This window comes from Acartia tonsa, chromosome 13 (assembly GCF_053477335.1).
Source record: "Acartia tonsa isolate MP-2025a chromosome 13, ASM5347733v1, whole genome shotgun sequence".
Lineage (NCBI taxonomy): Eukaryota > Metazoa > Arthropoda > Copepoda > Calanoida > Acartiidae > Acartia > Acartia tonsa.
In genome coordinates, this window is record NC_137272.1 from 20,737,168 (window position 1) to 20,750,722 (window position 13,555).

The 13,555-nt window shown below is 33.1% G+C and overlaps 1 protein-coding gene across 2 annotated transcripts in view; it reads right to left on the minus strand.

The window, feature by feature from the left end:
- The window catches only part of LOC145304085 (uncharacterized), a 111,274-nt gene that overhangs the window by 77,059 nt on the left and 20,660 nt on the right, over positions 1-13,555 (minus strand). For both annotated transcript variants that reach the window (XM_080145843.1, XM_080145842.1), the window contains exons 4-8: positions 10,965-11,108; positions 10,425-10,511; positions 9,641-9,740; positions 8,597-9,256; positions 7,838-8,026 (exon numbers count right to left, since the gene is read on the minus strand). In XM_080145843.1, the coding sequence (XP_080001969.1) occupies positions 7,838-8,026; positions 8,597-9,256; positions 9,641-9,740; positions 10,425-10,511; positions 10,965-11,108 (1,180 nt within the window). The remainder of the gene's footprint in view (positions 1-7,837; positions 8,027-8,596; positions 9,257-9,640; positions 9,741-10,424; positions 10,512-10,964; positions 11,109-13,555) is intronic.

The following is a 13,555-nucleotide window of genomic DNA, read 5'->3' on the forward strand; positions in this document are numbered from 1 at the left end:
TCGGTTCACTAGTTTTCAAAACCTTAAGCTAAAAACCTTAATCCTAGATTTTTAAAAATCTAATCGCTTAGTGGGGAAAAATTGTTTTCGTGAAAAATCACCAAAATCACATTAAAAATCTACAAAAATCAAACAAAATCATAGAAGGGTTATTAACATAAGATTTCATTTAATTTTTGTAGATTTTTTATGTGATTTTGGATGTTTTTCACGTAAACAGTTTTGCCCCACTAAGCGATTAGTGGGGCAAATTTTTTTAAGAATCCACCTCGGATCTAATATTTTTTTAGATGTATTATCCCTTACACAGATTTTTGTGATAAAATTCATAGGCTCGTTTATTAGGCTTGTGTGTCATTTAAGATCTCATGAACTAACTAACTACTGAACTGATAATGTCTTTATTTGAGGGAAGCTTCATATAGAACATGGGAGGGTTTTAGGCTATTCAACTGTACCTTTCCCTAAGCCACTAGATTAATTATATTCTATAATTTAAAAGTTAGTGAAATTTTAAGGAAAATTTCAAAGAAAGAAAACTTATTCCTTTATAATAAAGGATTATTCAGTATACTAATAAACTCGTACAATATTTTTTGTGGTTTAGGCTTAAAATGACAAATATATAACTCTACATAATTTGATATGCACTTTTATGGAAAATAATTTGGGGGTTACTTTTACAGCTATATCAATTACATATTATATTAGGCGCACAAAAGTTTTAAAAACTGTTTTACATGCTAAAAATGCTTTAGTATTCTAGTCCCCAAAGTTCATAATAACGTTTTCGTATTAGCTTACTAACTTTGGGGACTTTAGTCAATTTTAATTTGCTGGTTCATTAAGTTAAGTGTTGAAACATTTCAACCTAATTTTAATGTACAGAAGTAATATTTGTGAATCATAATTGGGGATGTACCTCAATTTATCGGCCATTGTCTTATCCCTTTAGATCCGTGTAGTATAAGTCATGTCTAATGGCTAGACCACAAGGATAAGCTGAAGTTATTTAAATAGAAAATCTATGCTTGTCACTCAGATAATACATATGTAGCCTATACAGATATAGAGGGACAAAAATGAAATAACTCAGAAAAAGCAAAAAAGAGAGAAATAAATGATTTCTTATAAAAGAGTAACAAGATGTCTTTCTGTACCCGAAGGATCTCTCTAACCGCTGAAGCGATAAGGTTCTCTTTTACAGAGGATAGCTTCTCATAAGTTCTGGGAAAGTTTATAACTATTTTGGGAGACTGAAAGAGAGAGAGAGAGAAAGAGAAAAAGAGAGAGAGAGAAAGAGAGAGAGAGAGAGAGAGAGAGAGAGAGAGAGAGATAGAGAGAGAGAGAGAGAGAGAGAGAGAGAGAGAGAGAGAGAGAGAGAGAGAGAGAGAGAGAGAGAGAGAGAGAGATAAAAGAAAGGATAGAAAGAAAGTAAGTTAGAAAGAAAGAAAGGGAAAGAGAGTGAATGAGAAAAATACAGAAAACAAATAACGTTAAAATCGTCAAACGGCCCTTAATATCTTATACCTTTACTAACATTGACTACCCATAACCTTATTTGAAAGTATTACAAAAACAAGGATAATAATGTTAATCAATAGCGAGGCCTTAAGACAAAGTGGCTTGCGGCAAAGGGATGTCTACACCCTACTTAAAATCACTGTGCACGCCACTGGGAGCTATCATTATAATAGATAATAATAACAGTAAGGTAGATGCTGTTTCTATTAACTGAATTTACTTTTACGGACAGACGAACATATACAATCTTATAGAGTAACTTCGCTACTTAAAATATAAGATGACCTAAAAAAATCGTCAAATACACATATTTTAAAATCCTTTACCTTATATATGTACTTTTTCGGGAATAGTGGCATTGGACAATGGACGATAAATTTCCGCTGTGAAAATAGTCTAAACCCACTACATAGCCTTCCTGAGAATTATACATGTAGCCTTTTTTTATTTAATACCTACTTCGCCCCTAGCATATACAAAACCTTAGAAATATTCAAAGACCTACATTTGAAAATTAAAAAGTGTAAAACATTCCCTGGACCTAAGTGAAAAGGGGGTACTCAATCTTTTTATCGAAATCTAAAGATACAGACAAAAACTTACTACTTTAAATAATACAAGCCCCTGCGTCTCTCGCATCTAGACGTTCTGCATTTAAATGGTCAGAAGAGGGAAGAAAATGGCCTTAAACCAGCCAAGGAATAGTGTGAAGCTTCTCAAAGTAGGAAGTTTAATTGAAAGCTTCAGACAAAAAAACTTACTACTTTCTAAAACAGGAAGATGATTTTTGCCTCTCTCTATTGAATTAAAGTTTTTTGTTCAAGGAAGAAAATCGAAGTAGCGGGTTTCGTTCGTTCCACAGTGGCTTTTGATAGGTTGTTTTAGGTTAGGTAAAAGTTAATGATTGCCCCGCAGGGGCTGGAAATAGGCAAAAAGATACTGTGAACATACGACGAAAATCGTTACTTCGTCTTCAATCCATGATCCAAGTTTTTTGCTCAATATTTCAGATTCCTGAATTTTACTGTAAAATCTAAATAAATGTGACACATATACACACATGTTGTGCATTCACTTCCGCATACTTGCAAAATCGTAAAGTGCCTTTTAATCGCAATTATTTAATATAGCAAATAGATGGAATGGCGGATTCATAATTATTCCCACGTCTGTGGCAACCGCTTTTCGTCGGAGAGGTTGTAGGTTTCAATCTCGACTTAATATTGCGTCATAACTAAAGTCTAACTAAAGAGAGAATGCCTTGGCCTAAAACAGGATCAACTTATTACCATGCCCAGTTAATATCATTCTTGTATGTTAGACGAGACGTTAAAGTGTCATAAACAGCAGACTTGGCCCTTACGGGGTATATTTTCATAATGATACATTTAGCGGAGATGATAGGACACATATGTATATACTAGATTTGGTAAGGAGTATTATTAACCAGGGGGGGAGGGGAAATTGGACTGAAAATTATGATGATACCCCCAAAAAAATTTATTATCACTGACTTAGAACTTTGATTACTTTTTATTAAAGCTTCATTGGATCAACTGCAGTTCACTGTAAAATATTCCTGGTAACGAATATTTCCAAAAAATCTATGAATTTTAAAGGCTGCTAGCTGCTAAACGGCTGAACGTACAGATATTACCTGCACACCATTTTAAGCGGCATAAGAAGGCCTACAAATAATCTGGAATAGCCAAGTTCCAATGGAGCACAGGGAAAGCTTCACTGAAGAAAAACGCGTAAAATAAGTCTTTTTCGCGTATTTCTCTGCACTGCAAGATAATTATGCATTATTGATTAATGGCTATTCAGATTATTTGTAGGCCTTCTTATGCCGTCTAAAGCAGTGTGCGGACATGATCTGTACGGTCAGCTGTTTGGCAGCTAGCAGCCTTTGAAATTCATAGATTTTTGGAAATATTTGTTACCAGGAATATTTTACTGCAGTTGATCCGCTTCATTAGTTGGTTAAAACTAAAAGTGTCCAAACTAATAATTTTAATCTACAGAAGGGGAATTTTATTTCTTTATCACTTGGGATGAACATCAAATTATCTACCATTGTTATATCCCTAATCACAGGGTTGCTTTTAATACAAAATTTACCCTTTAAATGTATTGTTAAAAAAAGATCTACTTTTTCCAAAAAAGCCTATCGACCATTTACGGTCAGAAAAAATGTCATTATTTAGGATCAAGAATTTGGAATAAGAAGGTATATGGCAGCTGAAGAAAAAATATTCCAACCTTATTTGTTTTAGACTACTTCAAGTTTTAAGCTATTTTTCTACCTCCAACCCCCATCCTCGAATATAGAGCCTCTAGATACTAATGGTGTAGCCGCTAGTACTTAATAGAATAATATTTTTATTTATAAAAATCAATACAGATAAAAATAATATCATTATATTAATAAAAATATGATATGTATATTAGAATATTAAAATAATCTTTTTTCCCCCTATTAAAAAATAAGTTTTAATATTGAAAGCGTAGCAACTCCATAATAATTACAAAAAGGTTTGTGCGTCCATTTAAGTGACGATTTCTAGAAATATAAAGTAGTAAAGTTTTTCTTTCTGAAGCTAAAGATCTCAGAAAATGCGGGTCCGAATTAATGGAACTTTTCATGGATTCTTTATAAATTAAATTGGGTGGTTTTGTGCTATTTTCTTGAGCTCATCTAAAGACTGGGGCCGAAACAGCTAGTTCAAGGCTAGTTGTGTTATAACAAGGATGACAACATCCATAAAAGCGAAGCACTGAAACGGTAGGACAAACGGACATAAACACTTGTATAGTGTCTAAACTGAATAATCAGAATATAAAAGTATAAGAGTCAAAGCAAAATTGTAAATAAATTTGTTGAAAAACTGCTTGATACAGGATAATGTTTATGGACATACTTACATTTTTAGGATTTGATTATAGAGTTGCTTCGCTTAAATATTGTTCTTTGTTGTCCCAGGAATCAATATACCAAAAATCAGATCAAACGGATAATTAGATCACATAAGAATTTGTTTTTAAAAAGTAGAAAAATCAACATGTTTAAAATGGACGTACGGACATTCTGGTAATGATTATAGAGTTGCTACGCTTTCTAAATCGTACCTAACTACTACAGGAATCAACACGCAAAGTTTGAAATCGATAGGACAATTCTAACATGCCTAAATTAACGAATAAAAGCTATCTATCTCGGACGGACGGACCGACCCTAATTATAGAAAAGCTTCGCTTTTAAAAAATAAAAATAAAAGTATAATCGTCTAAAGCAATCTTTTCTTAAGCAATTTTTACTCATAAGTCTTTTACTTTTGTTTAGCTTCGCGTTTACAATTACATCTCGTACGTAACCTTTCTTGCTCACTATATTAAGTGAGATATCTATTTCATCTAAATTATCATATTATTTAAATAAATCAATATAGCTTTTAAATATATTAAGTACTTTTTAGTAGGGGGTTTTCAAAGGGATAGGACTATGGAAGGTAAATTAATCATCCCCAAAAAACAACTCAGTTGTGGTTGTACTGTAAATATTGGGGCAATGGAAGTAGTGCAAATCAATTTTAACGTCTTTAATCTCTCCCCCCCCCCCCTCCTAGGGTTATTTAATTATTTCAGTACATTAATTTTTAGAGGGATATATAACTATACAGAATTTGAGATAATGAGAGAAGGAGAAAGAGAGAGAGAGAAAAGGAAAGAGAGGGTAATTGTAGAAAGAGAGTTTTACTTGAATTTGACCATTCTATTAAGTATTTTATCTAAATATGGGAAGCTAAAGTACTTTAGATATTGGGGAAAGTTTTATTTACTTTCTCATAATATATTCCTACAAGTTTTACTTGAATATGACCATATCATTAAGTATTTTATCCTTATATAGGAAGCTTTAATACCTTAGATATTGGGGAAAGCTTAATTTATCTTCTCTTTACATACCCCTACAAGTTTTACTTGAATATGACCATTCCATTAAGTATTTTATCTATATATGGGAAGCTAAAGTACCTAATGCCATTAAGATCAATATCAATATGAAAAGGGGTAGTTCTACGGGAGGTAGGGGACATTGGGCTGCAAATTACAATAAAGTTTTAAAATAACGTTTTCTTACTTGTTGGCTTAACAACTTTGGGGACTTTAGTGCATTTTGATTAGCTGGTTTATTAAGTCGAGTGTTCAAACGTTCCAACCGCTAATTCTGCGCTACAGAAGGGTAGCAAAGCTTTTAGTAATTGATGGGTGTTTTTAACGAATAGCTCTGCTCCTCTAACCCTACGTATGGATTTCTGAAACAATTAGGTAAAATATAGGAAACGGAGCAACTAAAAAGTCCTATAATAAAAATGATAAGTGTGTTTTTAGTTTGTCTGAAGCTTAAGATCTCAATAACTACTGAACTGATTAGGTTCTCTAATATAGACAAGCTTCACATAGGTCCCGAGATGGTTTTAGGCTATTATATTTTAAGATTTAAGTCGTGGGATGGGTTCAAGTTATATTTCTAGCCCATTTCTATCCTTCTGAATACAGTGCCCCTAGATGCTAGGGGAACAGCCGAAAGTTATTACTAAAGAGTTTATACATCCATTTTAAAAATGTTCATATTTTAAATATTTTGACAATTTCTTACAACTTAGATGTTCAAAATTTTACTTTTTAAATAATGATTTCTGGGACAATAAGACACTATGACAAGGGGAAAGGGGACTGAATAAATTTTTTCCATCTATTTACACATCCCTGTATGCTAGCAATTATATATAGTAACTAAATACTCTTACCCAGTGAGGGGGGGGGGACATTAGACTGTTTATTACACTAGTCCCCAAAGTCTTATAATAAAGTTTTCTTATGAGTCAGCTTAACAACTTTTTTAATGAATTTTGATTGGTTGATATCAAGTTCAGTGTCCAAACGTTTCAACCAATAATTGTAATCTACTAAAGAGGGAATTCTGTGTATCATCATTGGGGATGTAATCAATTTATCGGCCATTGCTTTATCCCTTAGATACCTGTAACTAAATACGCTTACCCTTTATACTTTCATACATAATGTTTTTAAGAAATAGCTAATTTTAATTATTAAATAGCAAACAGAACTAATTTAATAACTTACAAAACAGAGCTACTCTTTAACTTAGTTATGTCCATATAATTCATCCTTCATTTTCGGATCATGGAAAGAAAATGAAGTAGCAGATTTTGTAATTTTTTCACTGTAGCTTTTGATAGATTATTTTAGGTTAAGAAAGGTTAGTTAAATATTAATGATTGCCCCGCAAGAAATAGAAATAGGAGAAAAGCTACTGTGAAAATACGACGAAACCCACTACTTAGTTTTCTTTCCATGATCCAAGTATCTTCTTCTTTTATTAACAGATTTTTAAAATGCTACCTGTTTTTTTTTAGCTATTTAGCATATTATTAGTTGGTTAAAAAAATTATAATTGTATGTGAGTTATTTGATACTTTGAGAGCTTATTATTGGAATTTTTATGGGGGGAGGGGACAATGGCCCTAAAATCAATGTTCACCCCCCTCCCCCCTAATTAAATATTATATATGCTACCATAGACAAAATTTAACACGTAAGAATTTTGAGGAACGTAAATTTATTGTCCATTGCCCTCACCCCGTATCCCTGTGGAATTTTATACTTCCAATAATCAATAAATTAAGCATTGATAGAAATAAATAACTCTCATTCCTTCATATCCATATAGTCAGAGAGAGAGAGATAGAAAGCTGTTTATTACACTAGTCTCCAAAGTTTTATAATAATGTTTTCTTATTCTTAAGCTTAACAACTTTGGGGACTTTTGAATTTTGATTGGTGGATTCATTAAGATGAGTGTTCAAACGTTTCAACATTACAGAAGGGGTAATTTTGTGTATTGTTATTGGAGATGTACATCAATTTATCGGTTATTGTCGTATCCCTTTAGATCTCTGATTAATTAAATCTATTTTCAATGCAATTGAATATTGGAATATCTATTTCTCGTATTCATTCGAATCCGGTGGATAGGAACCGGTTCTTATCCATACGAAAAAACTATGTCTAGCATCGTATTATATCCCGCTTTCTACGAATATAAAAATGTACAAGCATAAGATTAAAACCAGTTTTTTAGCCGGTGCCTTCGGCACCACGGGGCTAAAAAAACTAGTTTTAATCTTATAACTGTACATTCTATATCCGCGGAAAGCCGTTTATAATACGATGCGAGAAATAACTATTATTAAATGTTTTTTTAGCTATTCATATGTTAATCACTTACCTTTAGCTAGTTGTCTGTCGGGAGAAGTGCCTTTGTTAGCATCCGGGGTATGAGTTAACATATCTGGGAGCTGTTGGCTGCTGTTCAGCTTTTCGCGGCTGGTTAGCTGCTCCTGGCAGCTTCCTGAAGAAGCTGTAGGAGAATCAGCCGCTGCAAATTTGGTGTCTTCAATTTTTTTCATAGGAGAGCCTAAAAACGTATATGTCAATAAATAATAAAAACATTTAAATGTAATACAGTAAAATTATAAAACGGTTATTTTCATATCAAATGAAAATTAATGCCAAGTTATAACAAATCTTTTAAAACAAATAATAAACACAACAAGGATGACAACATCCATAAGTAGCGAAGCACAATATCTATAATGAAATAGACCAACGGACAAAGTGATTTATAGAGCTGATTAACTGTTATCATAACAAAGAAAAGAAAGAGATATATATGCAAGTAAATATGCATAAACTTTAAATCTTTAAAAATTTAAATATATGTCTGAAAGTTTTTTTAAAAAAAGCAGCTTAAAAGTAGTCAGACTACCAAAGATTTTTCATACCTAAGCATGGAGCATAAAGAAGGAAATATTGGCAAGAAGTTTCAGTACTGTATTTTTTTTGTAGGAGCCGAGAAAATCAGTTGCAAAAAGTAAAAGGGGCTAAAAATATACGCCTATAGCATTTTTTTACTAACAAAGGTTTACAATGGGAAATAATCTATTTATAGAGTAGATGCACTAAACAAAAATAGGCTAAAACCTACCATGTGGACTATCCCCTTGGCTATTTGCCGGACAACTTTTAACCGGCTTTACAATATCCGGCGTAATTGATGTTACACCGCCGCATTCCTTCTCCCTCTTTTCAGACAATGTATCTTTCGCGCCATCTTTGTTTATCTCAGATGTATCTTTGCTAATCATCTCATTAGGAGTCAAGTCATCCTTCTTCTCCCAGCCATCTGTTGCGCGTGTTGTTGCAGCAATCAGAGCTTTTTCACTAGCCACATTGCGGTAATTTGGCGCATTCCGTGCGTTCTGGCAATTTCCCGCGGTTTTCTCTTGGCCCCCGCCGCCATGTTTGTTTGTGATGTTATTTCCTGCACTTTTTACTTGCCCACTGTAATAATCTGTGACGTCATCGCTATAATTTCCCGCGTTTTCAAAATGGCGGCCGCCATCGTCAAAGTCGTCATCTTCGTCGTCGGCAAAGGCAATGTCAGTTGTGTCAAAGATGTTGTCCAGCGAACATGACTTGTTGGCGGCTTCACCGCCGCTAAATAAAGCTGCTGTGCCTCCGCCATTGTTGTTGTTAGCGGCCAACATTTCGATCGTTTTAAAGCCCTTGTTGGCGTCACTTTTATCATTATCACCACTACTGTTAAAGTCAACTTCACTTAGTGTTGAGTCATTAAAGGACTTTTCCTAAAAGATGTATATATTATAATTTTAAATTTTTTTCTTTCATTTTTTCTAAGAGTAAAAATATAAAAATCTGTTTATTAAGTCATATTTCTTTATTGATATCAATATCAGCATGCTATAACAAGATGCAGAAATCTCTGTAGGGACCTTTAGCACTGGGAGATACCCCTGAACATTACTTAACCTATCCCAACCTAAAAAGAACACCAACAAAGGCTTTGATATGAATAGGAGGGTTAATATATGGTCCTTTATCATTATGAGAGATATTACCAATAATTACATCTTGCTTGCATTACAAGAAACAAATCTACTTATCAAGAAATATTACCGTCCGTCCGTATGTCTGTCGGTCACTAAAAGTTAGTTATAATATAAACATCCCTGTCTAGATAATGATCTTCTAGTGAACTCTTCATCACTGCAGCTAGGGGTGGGTGTGACTGCTGTCATGGGGGGGATTTGACGATGCACCATACTCAACTAGGATAGATAGATAGATAGATAATTAGATGAATAGATGGATAGATAGACGAATAGATAGGTAGATAAATAGGGGGCGGGGGTGACTGCTGTCATGGGGGGGATTTGACGATGCACCATACTCAACTAGGATAGTTAGATAGATAGATTGATAGATAGATAATTAAATAAATAGATGGATAGATAATTGAATAGATAGGTAGATAAATAGGGGCGGGGGTGACTGTTGTCATGGGGGGTATTTGACGATGCACCAAGCTCATCTAGGATAGATAGATAGACAATTAGATGAATGAATAGATGGATAGAAAGATAGATAAATAGATAGATGAATAGATAGATAAATAGATATTTGAATAGATAGATAGATATATAAATATATATATGAAGAATATATATAGATGAAAAGATGGACCAAACTCATCTAGGTAGAAAGGTAGATAATTAGATAGATGAATAGATGGATAAATAGTTAGATAAATAGATGGATAGATAGATAAATAGATAGATGGATGTAAAGATAAATGAATAGATGAATAGACAGGTGAATATGTAGATGGATGAACAGAAAAATAAATAGCCAAATAGATGTAAATAGATTATTTCTATACATATATAGACAGTCAATAATAAAAAGACAGACAGAAAAAAATTTAAGGAGATAAAAGTATAAATATTCCTTACCTTGTCACTTTTAAAGAATGAGCCGATTTTGTTGACCACAGCCGATTTACCGACCATTTTGTCACTGGGGGTTTCAACTGTTATAGCCTTAATAGATAGATAGATAAATTGATTAATAGATTGAGAGAAAAGTAAAAAGATAGATAGTATAAAGTTAGATGGTTTGAAAGACAGATTGAAAGATAAATAAATGGATAGATAGATAGACTGTTGGATGGGTAGATAGATAGATGGTTAGATAAATAATTGGAAAGATAGATGGATAGATAGAAAAATAGAAGTATAAATATTGAAATATACGTAGATAAGTAGGTAGATTTAATTAGATAGATAGATAAACTGACAGATGATTAGATTGATAGATTAAAAGAGTGATAGATAGATCAATAAAAAATTAGATAGATACTTGGATGGATTGATAGATAGATGGATAGATTGATATATGGATTTTAAAATAATTGGATATATAGACAGATTAATATAAAGATAAATAAATAGATTGATAGATAGATATTTAAATAAATAGATAGATATATATACCTGTACAACAGGGCCAGTGTAGCAGTTAGCGGTTGTGGTAACTGTTGATATGCAGCTGTTAGCTGCTGATTTTAGCGGCTTTGAATCATTGATAATCTGAAGATCATTTACATGGACTACTGTGTCTAAACTTTCACGTTGCTCCTAATTAAAATAAATTGAATTAGGTTCAGATTTTTTTCTGTTTATTTATTTTAATTACACCAGCGGCTACGCCCCTACAGGTCTTTAGGGAACAGTTGTTGGAGGGAGACGGGGGGGGGGGAGGGTGGAATTGGTTAAGAAAGAAAAAGTAAAAAAAATGGATGGTGGAGTTATTTTTTACAGGGGCGAACTCGCCCAAAATAGTTATGCACACTTTTTCGACCTATAACAAGGATCACCGTAAAGGAAAAACATATCGGTCATGCAGTTAACGAGATCCTTTAGGACAAAAACAGATATCCTGTTACTTTAATACAAGAATTTATCTAAAAACATAAATAGAAAACAGTTTAAAAAATCTAGAATGAGGACATTGTTCAAAATGTAGTAATTTACTTTCTTATCTTGCAAGAAAAATCCGATGCTAAACCTTCAATATTAATAAACATGCAAGGACAGATCAGGGTAAGTTCGGGTACGTCTGGGTAATCTCGGATATAGAATTTTAAAATGATATGGACATAGGTAGAAAAAAGATTTGGGAGAGACAGAGATAGAGAGAGTTAGAGTGATAGAGAAATATGCATTTGTAATACAAAGAGAGAGAGAGACATATAGATCAGAGTATAGTAAGAGAGATATGAAGATATAGAGTGCGAGAGAGAGAGAGAGAGAGAGAGAGAAAGAGAGAGATAGATAAAGAAAAAGAGAGAGAGAAAGAGAAGGAGAGGGTGGGAAGAAAGAGTAAGGAAGAGAGAGTGAAAGAGACAGACAGAGAGAATGAGAGAGAGACAGACATTCAAAAAGAAAGACAGACATTCAAAAAGAAAGACCGACAGACAGACAGACAGGCAGACAGATAGACAGTCAGAAAGGCAGATAGACAGACAGACAGACAGACAGACAGGTAGACAGTCAGACAGAGAGAAAGAGAAAACATCATTACTGACTAAAGGAGAAACACAAAACTTTGTTTTGACCGAAATTACCCAGATTACCAAACATACATTGATCTACCCTAGATATTAAATACATATATTATAAATCTCTACATCATGCCTTAAAAATTAAAAATCTTGCTATAATATCTCATTAAATAAAAGACAATTTAATAAATTTACGGCTACTTTTAATCCTAAAACATTAAAAATCATTATTTACATAAAAATTTGTAGACATCAAAAACAATGATTTTGAATCTCTAGATAATCATTCGGGTATTGTCATTTTCTTGACAACGCCTCTTTAGGGGCGATTCATCGTATTTTCACAGTGGCTTTTTTCCTATTTCTTCCCCTGCGGGGCCAATTGCTTAACCCTACGGGGCAACCACCTTATATAACTTAACCTAACCTAACATAAAATAATCAAAAGCTTCCATGAAAATACGATGAAACGCCCCTTAAGATTTGTTGTCACGAAAGGGACTATACCCAATCATTCAATGAACAAGGACATTTGTCTACACGTAAATAGTAAAAAGTTCCTTTTACTTAGTCACTTTTTCAAAACTTTACCTCTAAAAATCTCGGTTGTTAATGAAGGTAAAATTTAGATTTTTGTATATCCTAATGCGGAAATGTATAGAGAACAAGCACATATACAATGTTTGATAATATATTAGGAAATATGGGCTATACGCGCTAAAAAATACTTTTTTTGTTCGTCTTACTGTAAATATCACAATAAGCAAGAAAGCGTTTTAGTATTGTTAAAGGACTCTGTCGAAATACAAACGGATGAACGTTTGAAAGACTACGTTATAGAGTAGCTTCACTACTAAAAAACATATACATACATATTTGAATTACATTTTTTGGCATAATTTAATGGACAATAAGCTTCCTAAAAACATCAATGACAGTCAAAATGAAGTATAAATGCCAATTTTGAAAGTACAGGGAGATGACACCCGAACAAAAACTTAAGTTTGCCTCAAACTTTTCAGCTTGTTAGCTGTAATATTAGAAAATTTGCAAGTAAAATAATTTTGCTTAAGGTGCTACAACCCGTATCCTCCATATTCATAAAGTTTAACTCAAAATTAGCAGATTTACTTTTAGGCTCACCTAGGAACTAGAATATAATCCTTTGATACATAGATAGGCTATGTAAATAAATGTTTTTTAGATGTATTATGAAAGTGAAATCACCCAGCGCCATTGGGGCTTCACCAATATAAGGGTGAGTCGATTTTATTTCTCATTTGATTTAATTTTGAAAAAATATGGGGGGGAGGGTTTACGTTTTTCAATGTATAGGGAAGAGAAACATCCATAATTACATTTATGCTCCTAAATTAATCAGAGAAAAAGGGGACAATAAGCAATTACACTAGTTCCCAAATCATTTCTTATTCGTTGGATTCAAATCTTTGGGGACTTTGAATTTTAATTGGTTCATCATTAAGATGAGTGTTCAAACGTTTCAACCAATCTACTAAAGGG